Source organism: Chelonia mydas, chromosome 8 (assembly GCF_015237465.2).
Source record: "Chelonia mydas isolate rCheMyd1 chromosome 8, rCheMyd1.pri.v2, whole genome shotgun sequence".
NCBI lineage: Eukaryota > Metazoa > Chordata > Testudines > Cheloniidae > Chelonia > Chelonia mydas.
In genome coordinates this window covers 55736801-55751467 of record NC_057854.1, presented here as the reverse complement: position 1 = coordinate 55751467, position 14667 = coordinate 55736801, and the positions used below count along the sequence as shown (strand labels likewise).

The window sequence follows — 14667 nt, the reverse complement described above, 5'->3', positions numbered from 1 at the left end:
TACTGCATTTGCCCCAAGTCCCATGGTCAGTTTTTGTAGTTTTACGATCACATTTTCCTATGGTTTTAAAATGTTTCTCCCCAGTGTTGTTATGCAGGAGATATATAAACATGAGCAGGGCAAAACTGGCTAAATGTTGAGAGGAAAGGACTGTCATATGCACAAAGTAAACAAGCAAGCAAACAAAATATATATATTTTTAATCTCCAATTTACAGAAAACGTAGGTGTTACTTGTAAAAATATTAAATAAAACAAATGTAATGATAAGTAGGCTTTAAGTTGGTGTTGTAGTTGTTCCACTGACTAATCAAATACCAAGTATAAATCCACATTTTAAAAAGGAAAGATTTTCATCAAGATTTACTACAATTTCTTTGCTCACAGGTTGATGTCTGCACCAGGGACTATAATGCAATGTTGATTGAGGAAAGACTTCTATGACGGCTGGAATTCATTACCAAGGTAGCACAGCTCATCCTTGCAAGCAGCATAGCGATAGCCGCATGAGCACGGCTATGAGCTAATTCATATATTCATACAATGCACCTTGGAAGAAGCCACTTGCCTGCTCTCACTCTTTCTTAATTGTCAAAAGAGAGGTTATAAAAATGGTGGCTTCCCAGAAGGCAATAGGGCTACCTCAGCCACTTGTTTTGAGGGAAGTTTTCCTTATTATCTGTTTTGTGGAACTTAGATCTGGTTCTGATTCTGAGATATGCTGATCACCTACAACTCCCGTCTGGGAAAATATTTTTAAAAAAGACGATTGATGTAATATTTAAAATCCCTGCTACTATATTGGTTTTTCTGATCAAGATTAAAGCTTCTTTTCAAATATCACAAATGCCCCATCAATATTTCATTATTTGCTTTGGCCTTTATCCAAAATGGACTTTGGACAAAATGCTGAACACTTTGGTCCTGATGTGGCAAAGCACATACATACATATTTAACTTTAAGCATGAGAGTCAGATGCCAACAGGACTACTCACATCCTTAAAGTATGATCTTAAGTGCATGGCTAGATCAGAGCCAGAGTGCCACCAATCCGGTCCAGAAGTTCATCTATGCAGATACCATCTGCTGTGGGCTACAGGCTCCGACCTTCTCTGAGCTGGAAAAGATCCTGCGTAATGATGCTGCAAAGCTGGCCGACTACTATAAGACATGGTGCACCTTCAGTCTAGCACCAGCAAGATAGTCTCTAACATATTCCACCTCCACATGCCAACATTAAGAGGGAACTGAACATTATAATGGATGGCCAGAGGCTGAAGCATATCCAATTTACTTAGGTGTGACCCTTGACCAAACACTGACACAAAAAAGCCACCTGAGCAAGAAAGCAGTGAAGGTCAAGACATGCAACAACCTTCTCAGCAAACTGGCAGGTTCTTCACAGAGAGTAGATGCTCAAACCCTAAGGACCTCAGCCCTTGCCATTGCGTACTCAATAGCAGAGTGCTGTGCATCAGTATGGAGATGATTGGCAAGCACCAAACTTGTTGATGTGCAACTCCTCTCAACCATGTGCATCATCACAGGAAGTCTCCGACCAACTCATCTTCCATGGCTTCCAGTTCTGAGCCACATTGCTCCCCCACACATCAGGAGGGAGACTGCATCTGGTAAGCTGCTTGAGAAGGCATGTGCCAACCCAAGCTTGCCCTTGTTCAACAACCTTTTTAACCCACTAGCTATATATCTTTCCTCACAACACCCACTGTGTTTGAGGCTGCCATGCCAGGACGTGATAGCGGAGTCCCTGTGGCGGGAAGACTGGTGCTTAATATCAACCACCAATCAGTTCCTTGTCACAGACCCTACTGCTCGCCTGCCTGGCTTCGACCTGGGCCTTTCTTAACTGATTCCGGACTGGCAAAGGCCTCTGGTGCAACCAACTAGCACCGCTGGGGTCTTCAAGACAATCGAAGCTGCAGCTGCATGGCAGAGCAAACAATGATACACATTGTAGAGAAGTGTCCGCTAACCAACTTCAGCAGTCAGCTCCACAAGCACCACTTGGCCACTAAGCATGCTATTGCTTGGCTCAGCTCAGCGAATACACACACACACACACACACACACACACAGAGTAAATTGCAAAGCTGAGCCTTTGAAGAGTGAATCAAATAACTCTTCCCCCCCCCCGCAAATCTCTGAATTTTTAGCAAGCACATAACGTTTTGGCTTAAGCCCACTGAAGAACAAGTCACCTTCCCCACTCCCTCCATTTACTAACTCTGTGCTTTAAACCGTAAACTAAATTATGCCGTTTACTATATCCTCACATCCTGAAAATACTACCAATATTGTGGGAGCAAATGACTGTGCCTTAATGGGCTTACTGGAGGTAACATACCCATGTTTTGTTGAAGTTTCGATAGCAGCGTTGCTTTTGTCAATTGTATCTGTTGCATGTCATCTGTGTTGTCGACAGGTGGATTTATATCAACTGCACGAAATTGAGAGATAAGTTTAGCAAAACCAAGTATTCATTCACAGTTTATAAAACACACCTATATTTTGCAATTACAATAATACAAATAGGACATTAAGTTTATAATTCCTGATCTGTTCTACCAGTGGACTATATTGACCATTTTGTATTATTATCAGTAGTAATGAGGAACCTGTACTGAAACTTGTGCTATTCAACCTATTCATCAATGATCTGGAAAAAGGGGTGAACAGTGAAGCGGCAAAGTTTGCAGACAATACAAAATTATTCAAGATAGTTAACTCCAAAGCAGACTGCAAGAAATTACAAAGGGATCTAACAAAATTGGGTGACTAGGCAACAAAATGGTAGATGACATTCAATCTAGATATGTGTAAAGTAATGCACATTGGAAAAAAACCACACAAATATATGATGGGTTCTAAAATAGCTGTCATCACCCAAGAGAGAGATCTTGGAGACACTATGGATAGTTCTCTGAAAACTTCTGCTCCAAGTGCAGCAGTGATCAAAGAGACATACAATAGTATGTCAAGCATTATTATGAAAGGGATAGAAAATAAGACAGAAAACATCATGCCACTATATAAATCCATGTGCACCTTGAATACTGTGTCCAATTCTGGTCACCCAGTCTCAAGAAGGACACAGGAACTGGAAAAGGTCCAGAGAAGGACAACAAAGATGATCAAGGGTACAGAATGGCTTCTATATGAGGAGGGTCTAAAAGATTAGGGCTGTTCAGCTTAGAAAAAAGAGACAACTGGAGGAATACAGGGGAGATTGAAGTCTTTAAAATCATGAATGGTGTGGGGGAAAGAAAGTGTTATTTACCCTGTCATACACACAAAAACCAGGAGTCACCCAATGAAATAGGCTGCAGGTTTAATACAAACAAGAGGAAGTACTTTTTCACATAATGCACAACCAACCTGTGGAACTCATTGCTATGATGTTGTGATGTCCAAAAGCATAACTAGGTTCAAAAAGGACCTTGTTAAGTTCATGGAGGATAGGTCCATCAATGGCTATTAGTCAAGATCATTAAGCACTCAACCCCATGCTCAAGGCAATCCTATACATCTGATGACCAGGAGCTGGGAGTGAAAAATAGTTATGGATAACTCCAGGGGGAGTGTACAGAACGGCAATTATGAAGCTCTGGTATAGGCCACTGTTGGAGACAGGATACTGGGGAAAATGGACCGGGTCTAGTATGACAGCTCTTACGTTCTTATTAGTAATAGCAGCAGCAGCATAGCACCAAAAGAATGCTAAGGGCTTTGCAAACCAGTTAAAGGGACAAAAAGGTAAAAAACTGTGATAAAGCATTTAAGTGACTTACATTCCTAAGGCCCATTTTCAACAGTGACTTTGACACTTAAGAGCTGAAGTCATTTTTCACAATGTTTCCCAGAACCTCTACTCCAAGAAGTTTTAGAAACTCAGGGCTAGAAGCTAAGATTTAAGCACATAACATTACTCACTTAAGTGGTTCCATTTAAGTCAATGGAACAACTGGGAAAACTGACATGAGTAGTTACTCAGGTACATAATCGTCCACAGAATTGGGTCCTAAACTGGGGCTTTACAAGAAGAAACTAAGTTATTTTTTCTTAGAATGAAAAACAAACCTTCAGTTTTGTTTGTTATACTGCACTTTATGTCCTTGTGCTGTTGAAATGCAAGGCTGCATAGAGGTTTTTTTTTTTTAAATCATGACCAGAAATAGTTATAAAGGAGACCATAAAAACCAGCATTTAGATGTGAAAATATTTAATCTATTATTGTTACTGGTAACACCTAAGATTAAGTAATAAAGAGATTGGATGGGGGGAGGGGGAAGAGGGGATATCTTTTTTTGGTTTATTTTGTGCGTTTGACGGAACTTCATGTGTAGTTAGTTTCACCCATCCCCATCTGGATACCTCTTATCACTGTGTAGAAAAACTCCAAAATAAAGAGAAAAATTTTAAAATTGGGAAATCTGACTGTAAAACTTCCATTAAAGATGGGAATGGGAGGTGGTGCTCAGGGGCAAAGTAATGTCTGAAAGTACTTTTCACTCATTTTTTAAAAACTGGGTGGGTTTCAAGTTGACCGTGCCTCTCAATGCATTGTCCTCTTGTAAATACATTGAGATTGTAACTAATATTACTTGTTAAATACACACACACACACACACAGAACAAAGCATCCATTAACCAATGCAAAAATATGGCACATAGGATTCCCAAACATTGAGGTCCTTTATTTTTCCATAGAACAAATACAGCCCAGACAGTGGAAATAAAAATTTCTGTATACGTCTTTGTCTGTGTATTTTAATTCTGGCCAATTTTTGAGACCGGGAGAATAATTTAGAATCCAGTCCTGTGTCTTTGCTAAAAGTGCCAACTGTTTGGTGGACACTTGTCCAGTTATAATTAGATTGAGCTCACTAACTGATTTCATACATAGAGGAAAACACATTGGCAACTGTTGACTTAGGCTGGAAATAAACCACTGATCTAAAATTGAAGGGTTCTGTATCCCAGCCAATTAATGGTACTTTCAGAATATGTGAATTTTCCCCCTCAAATATAAAACACAGTTTCATTACTTACTTTAAGCATACACATAAAAATTCACCCAGATTGCTTCAGGTGTGCAACAAACAAGTGACATGTGACTACATGGGGTGAATCTATTACTACTATCTGCCAATGGTGCAAGCAGGGGCTTCTATATTGGCCTTTTCTGTAAAAGTGAAGTTCCACCGGATTTAATCTGGGAAAGTTATGCCTAAGTGTTTTTTCCCCCACAATTATGTTTCAATGTGTTCTTGTACCAGAATCCCTAAAGGATGGCCTTGTTCTATCTAGAATAAGATTTTCTACCCAGCAACTAATAATAATTTTAAAAATCACTTGTATTAAGGAGGAGCTTTGAGCACCAAATGATTTCACATTTCTAAGTAATATACTCTTTAACTCGACCCAATAACTTAATCTTTTAATGAAAGAACAACAACAACAACAAAAAAGAATTTACAGCCAATTATCAGCAAATGTAAGGAAATGGAGACTGGAATCTAAAAATCATAATACAACCTGTTGGTTGCTGGGTAAATATCTGGAAATTATTGACCATTAAAGCGGGTATAGCATTCAAGTTAGTAGCATGAGGAAGATGAAAATGTATTGTTGAGTTGCAGCAACAAAAAAAAAAAAAAAAAAAAAAAAAGCCAGTACGATCCTAGCCTGCATCAAAATAATATATTATGAACATGACAAGGGAAATTATACAGTGAAATCTGTCTTAAGCAACCACTCAAGGGACCAAAGTCAATTACTCACTGGAGGTAGCAGTTCAACACAGGTAGAACAGAATTGGACTCTGTATGTTTGGAGATACTCTGGGGTTATCTTCTAACACATGCTTTGCCTAACGGAGTGGCTTTTCACACAGGTTTCACTGCACCATCGTATCATAGCAGGGTATGGAGGCACCACTTGCAGTATTATGTTATGCTACAATATTATGGCTTGGCTGTTATAAGTTACTTTTTGGATTAAGTCCATACATTTTACAGATGTAGAATCTAGATAAGGAAAGTTTTACTTTGTCAAAATATAAACAGAACTCCACATAACTGAGGCTGCCAGACCCATTCATTAATCATCTAGGAATCACTGAGCAATACAAGGCATTGCCCTCTGTCTCATGCACCAATTACAGAAATTGCTACACTTCCAGAAATACTTTCACCATTTTATCACCAGCTATTGAAGTAAGTTTAAACAGGATCTGGGTTGATCAGATGGGTGGCCAGTGTATCATCTGAGATGTCTCATATATGGCTAGCTTATGAAATTCTAACGCCATATAACTTACACACAAATGAGGTCATTTAAAAATCATCCAAGCTGTCTCCCTTTGTGAAAGCATGTCTCTACATGTTTTTACTCCAGAAACCGATAGCAACTAATGAATACAATTGCTTAGCAACTTATTTAATGGGATGCAGAGGTTTCAAGTGCTAATCAAGAATAAAACTTGGATAATATTTCATTTACTACAACTACAGTTACCAGAAAAAATACACATGCTCATCTATTTACAGTCTGTGTAGAAATCTGCAGTTCAAATATTACAGTGAAGAAAATTTGATATTTAAGAACCTGTATTGGAAAGAAAAGCTAGAAACAGTGTTCTTTCTAAATATATATTTTAATAATAGTTTCAATTTCATAAAGTTCAGAATTTTGCATTCACAAAAAACATCCTTTTTCAGTCAGCATTTAAAAATCTTCATAACTCTGGTCAGGGTAATGTTGCTGGGGAGGGGGGAAAAATCACCCCCATCAGGTTTATATGGCTCTGTGATGGCATTCCTACAAGCACAGTTATCACATTGGGGGCTGTTACTCTTGAGAAGGACATTAATGCACATGGTTCACAGGATGGATTAGAAAATAAATAAATAAAAATAAATACCTGTTCTTCGTAGTAACCCAAAGAAGATTAAAGCCTAGGACACATAATGCCCAAATCTAAAGCAGCACTGATATAATGCTGTGTACAATTGTCTAGTGCAGATGCTTTCTAATGCCAATACTCTCTGTCCCTGGCCTTCGCCAGACCTTAAACTGCCTTACAAAGAACAAGTGAACAATAAGAGATTACGGCCACTAAAATTGTATTTGTGTTTACCTACTCAATGTATTTAATTTGTTGGTGCCAGAAGCTAGGATTTAGTGAGGCCACTCGCTAATGCAAAGCTTTCAGTTGCTTATGTCAAAGCCCTGGAGTACCTTGGAACTACAATCTGAGAGTTGCTTATACTCTTCAGATATGACTGATTAGTTCTTCTTACTATTTTCCATTTAAAAATTTTAAAGACTGAACCATTGCAGTGGGTCATTAGCATGAGCTACAACGAAAAGATATAGTGAAAACGCTTTTGTGACCAGAACATGTGGATCTAGTATACAAATAACTACTGTATGTAATTCTTAAAAATATGGCATTGTTCTGTGTGTTTTGAGTAAAAAAAAGTTTAATATCTTCATATGGTTAGGAGAGAATCAATATATGAAAAGGATTTAAACTAAAATAGTGTTAAATAGAATCACGTAACCAAAATGTAAGCAGATTTTTCACTATTAAAAGTAATGAGCATATTTTTAGTAGACATGTTTTTAGAAATATCTATATTGTGTTACAGTAATTGAGACATTTTAAATGGAATTTTAGAAACGGTCATATTTTCATCAAAAACAGGTTTCTAAGATGTCTAACATTATGAGCATTATCTTAAAAGAAAGGGTCATGTCAAAATTCACTGCAAATGTTAGCATTAACTCTCCATTGTTGCAGCACATCAAGTTTTAGGAATGCATGCTTAAGCTCTGAGAAACAAGTGATGCTATTCAACTGAAGACCAACCCTTCACATGAAAGATATCTCAGGGAAATTCCAAACTTGCGTTATGTCACAAAAATCACATAAATAAACTGCTGAGAGTACTGCTATGTGAAAGTACACAAGACCCACCTAAATTTAAATTACTTCTTGTTTCCTTAAATATTTAAGTCTTCCTAGTCAGGCTGACAGTTAAGCTTCATTTCTAAATTAGCAAGATAGACAGTCCCCTCAGACTCTCCAGTCTGTGATTCTATGTTAAGACTGGTACAGTGACCCAAGAGTTCACATTTGTTACTGGCTTGGTGAAATCTAATTATAGAATATAACACCAGTTTTGGGGTGTCTGCCCTGTTTTCCAACAGTCTTCCCTGAAGTAGGCACTCATGGTCATGAGCCACTTTGGACAGCATGACACCTTCATTATAGCTCACCTACAGTATTCTGTTAGCTGTAATATTATTTTAACAAAAACAATGTTAGTGTAACACCAGTGGGTTTTTTGGTTTGCTTTCATTTTAATTTTTTTATAATTCATCCCTAATTCATCCCTGTGTACCGCCACTGAAGTGCATTGATTAACACCAGGGATGAATTTCACTCATTATTTCCAAAGTAGTTGAAACATGGGGACCTCAATTAATTTGGAACTGATGGAGGAGTTTCTGGCTAGTAATGAAATTCACTGAATAGAAATATGGAACTCATCACAAGAAATGAGCACAAGAAATCACATTCCAACCTACAGTCAACTCTACAGCAACACTTCACATTTTCCTCTTCAAACATATGCAGGTTTGAAGCAGTGAAAATGATATTAGCTATGATAAAACTAGAAAAGTATTAAAATGTTTTTGACTTAAGACATTACAAAATCATAGAATAAAACTCCTCTAACCATATTGGGGGAAGAGGATGGCGGGGGGGGGGGGGGGGAGAGAATAAGCATGCCTCAGATATTAAGATCTATTATGGGCTATAGTTTCCAACCACAACATTTGATTATCTCACCTGGAAAGGGATAAATTTTTTCCTTATGAGTTAGTAACTGCTGTCAGGTGATACAGGAGTGAAACTCTATATAGCTAATTATACCACAAAATACTTCTAAATTTTAAAAATAGAAAAGTATGAAAAAACACTCATAACTGGAATACAAAAGTTATATACAGATAGAGTGTTAATTATGATGAAAAAATAGTTATTTAGCATGCAATGGAATTCCATGTTAAATTAAATGGAGAGCACTCCCCCCACCAAAAAAAGTCTTGCACAACACATTTGACACAGACAAATTAAAACTCAGAATAATGAGATAAAGACCCCAAACAAAACTCCCAACAAAAATGCTGGAAATACATTTTTACATTTACTGTGAAAACATTTGTTTTGATGAAAGCATTGTTCTAGTTAAAATATTAAGCTACTGAGCAAGTTCTTGACTAAAATATAAGAGGTCAGAAAGTTCATATGTGGTGCAGTTTTTGTCTCAGTCTTTAAGAAAATCTATTTATAAATTCCTCATGAAATAAGGTCACCAATAACTCAACACACTGCAATCATGGAGTTTTAAATTAATTACATTAATTTCTTGATGAAGCCTTGTATATTGCTACAATAAAAGATTTAAGATTATTTTCGCATTTTTGTGGGTTGTGACTAAATTACCAACATTTTTGCCATCTTACCTTGAACAACGCTCTAGATAGCTGAAGTGCTGATATATGACACAACCCATGAGAAAGCAATAACATATCAAGTAACTCTTTATTATATACAAAATATGGCAGCCTTAAGCATCATATTCCTGTAATATAAAGTAAGTATATTTAAAGTATAATTACACTAGTATACACAAGAGGTACAAGATACGAAGTTAGCCAGATTTAAGCCTTGATGCATTCAGTGTAATGTAATGAACCACAATAAAGTCTATTGGTTAATTTATCCGTAATCCCAGTTATAGTCTAATTTGGTTCTTCACTCAGATGCTATATTTACCTGTGTTTATTTCCTCGGCTATGTGCATAGCTTCCCCATGCACAACTTGATCCAACATCTCAGTAAAACGCTCTTGGATTTCGCCAGCCGTTTCATCTCCAAATTTATAATCACACAGCATCACATTTGATCCAGCAATGGAGGCAAACACTCTGTGAGGCAAGGCATGAAACTCTCTCTCAGAATCTAGAAAGAAAGGGAAAGGAAATACCATACAAAAACTTGTGTAGCTGTGGTAAAAGACATTTCAATAATCAGCATACATTGTACAAACAGTTGTAAACAGGACTGTCCAAGGCATCATGTAAAAGTCTGATTTCAAACATTTCCAGCCTAATTGTTACTGTTTCATGTAAGTTCTAGCCATGTATATTTGTAAATGGAAATTATATTCCTACTAACTAAAACTTTTCATATATTTTTCACATAACACTCTCTTCAGTGGTCCTTAGAAATAGCCAAACGACCTTAAAAATTATTCTGAATTGAAAATGTTGACCAGGCCCTTTATCACTTTAGAAATGATACAAAGAGCACTCAGGAAGGTTGGAGATAAAGGAATTGATGCATGTGCCAAACAGTACACAATTTCAGCATCATAAAGGATATCAAACAATTAGTTATTGTTTTATGTAGTTAACAGCCATGGAGTATAAGTGCCACCTAAAGAGAGAATGGAAAACTGCATGCAAATGATAAAAGCTACTCCTGCCATATTCCCCATTTTGGATAATGTTAGCTAAAATAATATTTACAATGAGTTTATTTCTCAGTACACATAGCACCATAAACATAACTTAATGTCATCTAAAGTAGATGAAGACGACTATATGGCAGCATTCAATTTTCCTTTCAGTTAGTCAAACAGTTACTCTTTATGTTTTTTAAAAAACAAAAACACCAAAAAAAAAAAAAAAAAAAAAACCAAAAACCAAAAACCCACACACCCAAAACATCACAAGACATTTTCCTCCTCTCCAACTTAGCAGATATTAGGTAGGAGAAATTAACATTTCACACAGCTGACCACATAGCGTTTGTCATTTTAAAACATTCCTTTAAAATTATTATACAGTATGAAGGATAATGAATGGATATAAACTGGCCATCAGGAAGTTTAGACTTGAAATTAGACAAAGGTTTCTAACCGTCAGAGGAGTGAAGTTCTTTAATTGATCATTAATTGATCTTTAACTATTCACGGTAAATAGGCCCAATGGCCTGTGATGGAACGTTAGATGGGGTGGGATCTGAGTTACAACAGACCATTCTTTCTTAGGTATCTGGCTGGTGAATCTTGCCCACATGCTCAGGGTTCAGCTGATTGCCATATTTGGGGTTGGGAAGGAATTTTCCTCCAGGGCAGATTGGAAGAGGCTCTGGGGGTTTTTTGCCTTCCTCTGCAGCATGGGGCAGGGGTCAGTTGCTGGAGGATTCTCTGCACTTTTAAGTCTTTAAACCACGATTTGAGGACTTCAATAGCTCAGATAGGTGAGAGGTTTATTGCAGAAGTGGGTGGGTGAGATTCGGTGGCCTGTATTGTGCAGGAAGTCAGACTAGATGATCATAATGGTCCCTTTGGATCTTAATATCTATGAGTCTGATGGATAATTTAAGCATGAACCAACTGAGATAGTATTGGTATACTAATTTGGTTTCACGGTTTGTAATTATATTAAGATACAAAGTTCACTATTATGGAGAATACATGTATGTAATGAAAACAATTCTGGCCCTGAAATTAATACAAACCCAGATAGCCTTGCAATTCATTCAATATGCTGAGCTGATATGCAAGATACATACCTTTTTCTTTAAATGTAAAGTGAATTTTGTATATTATATATATATGAAACCTCAGAGGTAAAATACTGGAGATTAACACTACATGGGCTACATTTGTACATCTGGATAGGAGCATAACAATTCCCATACTGGCTCAGACCTGAGGTCCATCTAGTCCAGTATCCTGTCTCTAACAATGGTCAGCATAAGACGCTTTAGAGGAAGGTGTAAGACTCCTGCTGCAGGCAAATGTGGTATGGTCTGTCCTTCATGTTAGGTCTCCCCCAAATCCCTAATAGTTAGGATATGGATAATTCTTTTTTGAATCTTGCCAAGTTCGGTATATTGTTTATTTCCCTGTTGGGTGTGGACATCACAAAAATAATTGGCTGATTCTGACTAAGTATCAAAGCCCTTCTGTATTTGAGATCTTGATGCTGAGTCCATGACTATGGGGTACTGTACTGAGGGTCAACTATGCCAAGAAGGGAATAAAGCGGAAGTTTAATTTACACTCAGGGCAAGAAGGTATTTAATAAACATTATGGGGGAAAATGCAGGCCAAAAGAACAATGCCTGAAGTTGAACGAAATCCTTCTGAAGTGGACAGCTGAAAAAAGAGGCAAAGGAGTGACAAGTAGAATTTATGCTGCCTGATACACTTTTGTTTCCTTCTAACTACACCCAGATTTCAGTATTTCAGATTGAATCCTGATGACTATCAGTAAGGAACTCCAGGAAAACAAAAGGCAAATTACATTAGAAAAAGATAATTTGCTTTCTTCTCTAGTCTCCTACTTTTTTTGGCAGGTGCCTCATTTATAAGCAGATCTTCAAACAATATTTCACAACGATCAGAGAGTGTGTTTATTATATCCCTCTTCAAAGCCTGCAAGGACAAAACAAAACACACACAATAAACACAAATACCTTGCAAACTGGCTGACGTGGTGATTACCAAGAAACAACCATAGTAAAAAAAAAAAAAAAAAAAAAAAGTCTGTTTGTCCTGTGCATTTAGGCCAACTTAACCATAATATGCATTAACAAAATCAAAATATAAAAAACAGGAATAAAAAATAAAGCCTGACAAAGGGAACCTAGTACCAAAAAAACAAAACTTTCCCCTTCAGTATCCTACCATAATAATAACAACAAATCATCAAGAAGTGTGGTTTTGTTATTATCGGCTTGTTTTAAATAAGCTTCAATATTGAAAATAAGCATATGATCAAACTCAGGAGACTGGGTTATGTTCTTGGCTCTACAACAGATTTCCTGTATCTTCTTGGCCAAGTTACAGGCTCTCTTTAAAACTTTCCTAATCCCACAATGATTTTAAGAAACCTAATTCATTAATGTCTGAACGGCTTGGCGCGCCACACACAAAGCTGCAATAGAATAATTAGGCTATCGAGACAAATACTGCTCTCACATATGCTCCTCCTCCATTAAAAACCATTCCCTCCACTGAAACTAATCAGAGTACAATATAGCCCGTTACTATAACTGGTCTGTTAAATAAAACTGTTTTATGCAGTTAGGGGGTTTCCTAAACATAACAGAAGTTATCTGTTTATGGTGCTTTTTAGTTATGCAAAATGCTAGTGTGATTTTAAAAAGGTGTTGCCAATCAAAAGTTAGTAATGTTAAATTTATAAAACCTGCTTCATCAAGTCACAATATTCTCTCTGTTGCGTTATTGATTTTTATGTATTTTTGTTATGAACATTATGAGTGAAATCTTGTCTGCATTAAAGTCTGTAAGAGTTTTGCCAGTGTTCAATGGTGCTCGAATTTTATCCTTTGTCTTTAGTTTGGCTATGTCTACGCTAGCTCCTTTTGTCGATATAACTTATATCACTCAGTATTTTTATACGAAAAAACACCCTTCTGAGCGACGTAAGTTACACCAAGAGAAGCGCCGGTGTGGACAGCGCTATGTCAGCGGGAGACACTCTCCCACCGACATAGCTACTGCCGCTCGTTGGAGGAGGTTTAATTACGTCAGTGGGACAGCTTTCTCCCATCGGCATACAGCAGCTACGCCGCTGTAAGGTCTCTAGTATAGACATAGCCTTACTCACTAACAGAAATGGGAGATTATATGCACAATTTCAAAACATGTGGTCTGTTACCATGCAGAAGGTTGCAACATGGAAAAATACTGACTGTCATGTTCAGTACTTTTTTGGACAATATTAGAAGTGCAGCACGACAACAGAAAAGATCACTTTGATTTAGAAGTACTACTCCAAATACATTTCAAAAGAGTAACTGGAGTATCTAATCTGCCTACATTTTTCCTCTGGCAAGTACAAGAATACGTAACATACAGAAGTCATTCCTTTAATTTTAAGAAAACTTTACACCAAGCATTACCACCACTAGACTAAGAGAAAGTTAGGATTTCTTAGGAGGACAAAAACAACACTAGTAGAGATCTAAAATGAACTGCTTCTAAATAAAATTAAAAACTTTTTGAAAAATTTATTTTCTTGAACAATAAAAAGGACTTCTAAAAATTCCAAACTATCACTCTAGCTGTCTGGAGTTCAGACTTTTTGGAGCCCAGTTTGGACCTCTATTATCCCACCAAAGGCAAAGGCAGAACAATAATTTTAGGGTTCTAGTAAAATATTTGGGAAAAGCAATGAAGGAGAGTGCATTCAATACCTGAATAGCATCTTTAACTTTTGGCTTGTTATTATGGATGTAAGCTCTGCATTTCACAGCACCTTTAAGATTAATGGAACCACTGCAGACTTGCACCATTGCTGCAGATTGATGGCCTGAACTCTGGGACTGAAAGATAAACACATTTCAATTATAATGTTAGCTATGCATCTGCAATATGGTCAGTCATGAAGCCACTACAAGTTTCAATTAACAGCACTTAAACATTTTAAGTACTTGGTAAAATGTGTGTTATTCTCCCCTCACAGTTAATACCTTTTAGCAAGTAACTTAAATATGAAGCTCCGTCTTAATAGTTTTGTCCTTTTCCAGTT

At 37.1% G+C, this 14667-nt stretch overlaps 1 protein-coding gene across 7 annotated transcripts in view; it reads right to left on the bottom strand.

Annotated features, from left to right (window-relative positions):
- Nucleotides 1–14667, bottom strand: part of ODR4 (odr-4 GPCR localization factor homolog) — a 38412-nt gene that overhangs the window by 8326 nt on the left and 15419 nt on the right. For all 7 annotated transcript variants that reach the window (XR_006283334.1, XM_037906947.2, XM_037906945.2 and 4 more), the window contains exons 10-13: nucleotides 14333–14461; nucleotides 12455–12545; nucleotides 9872–10057; nucleotides 2366–2458 (exon numbers count right to left, since the gene is read on the bottom strand). Coding sequence is in view for 6 of the 7 variants with exons in the window: in XM_037906947.2 (XP_037762875.1) it covers nucleotides 2366–2458; nucleotides 9872–10057; nucleotides 12455–12545; nucleotides 14333–14461 (499 nt within the window). In the remaining variant the exon portion in view is untranslated. The remainder of the gene's footprint in view (nucleotides 1–2365; nucleotides 2459–9871; nucleotides 10058–12454; nucleotides 12546–14332; nucleotides 14462–14667) is intronic.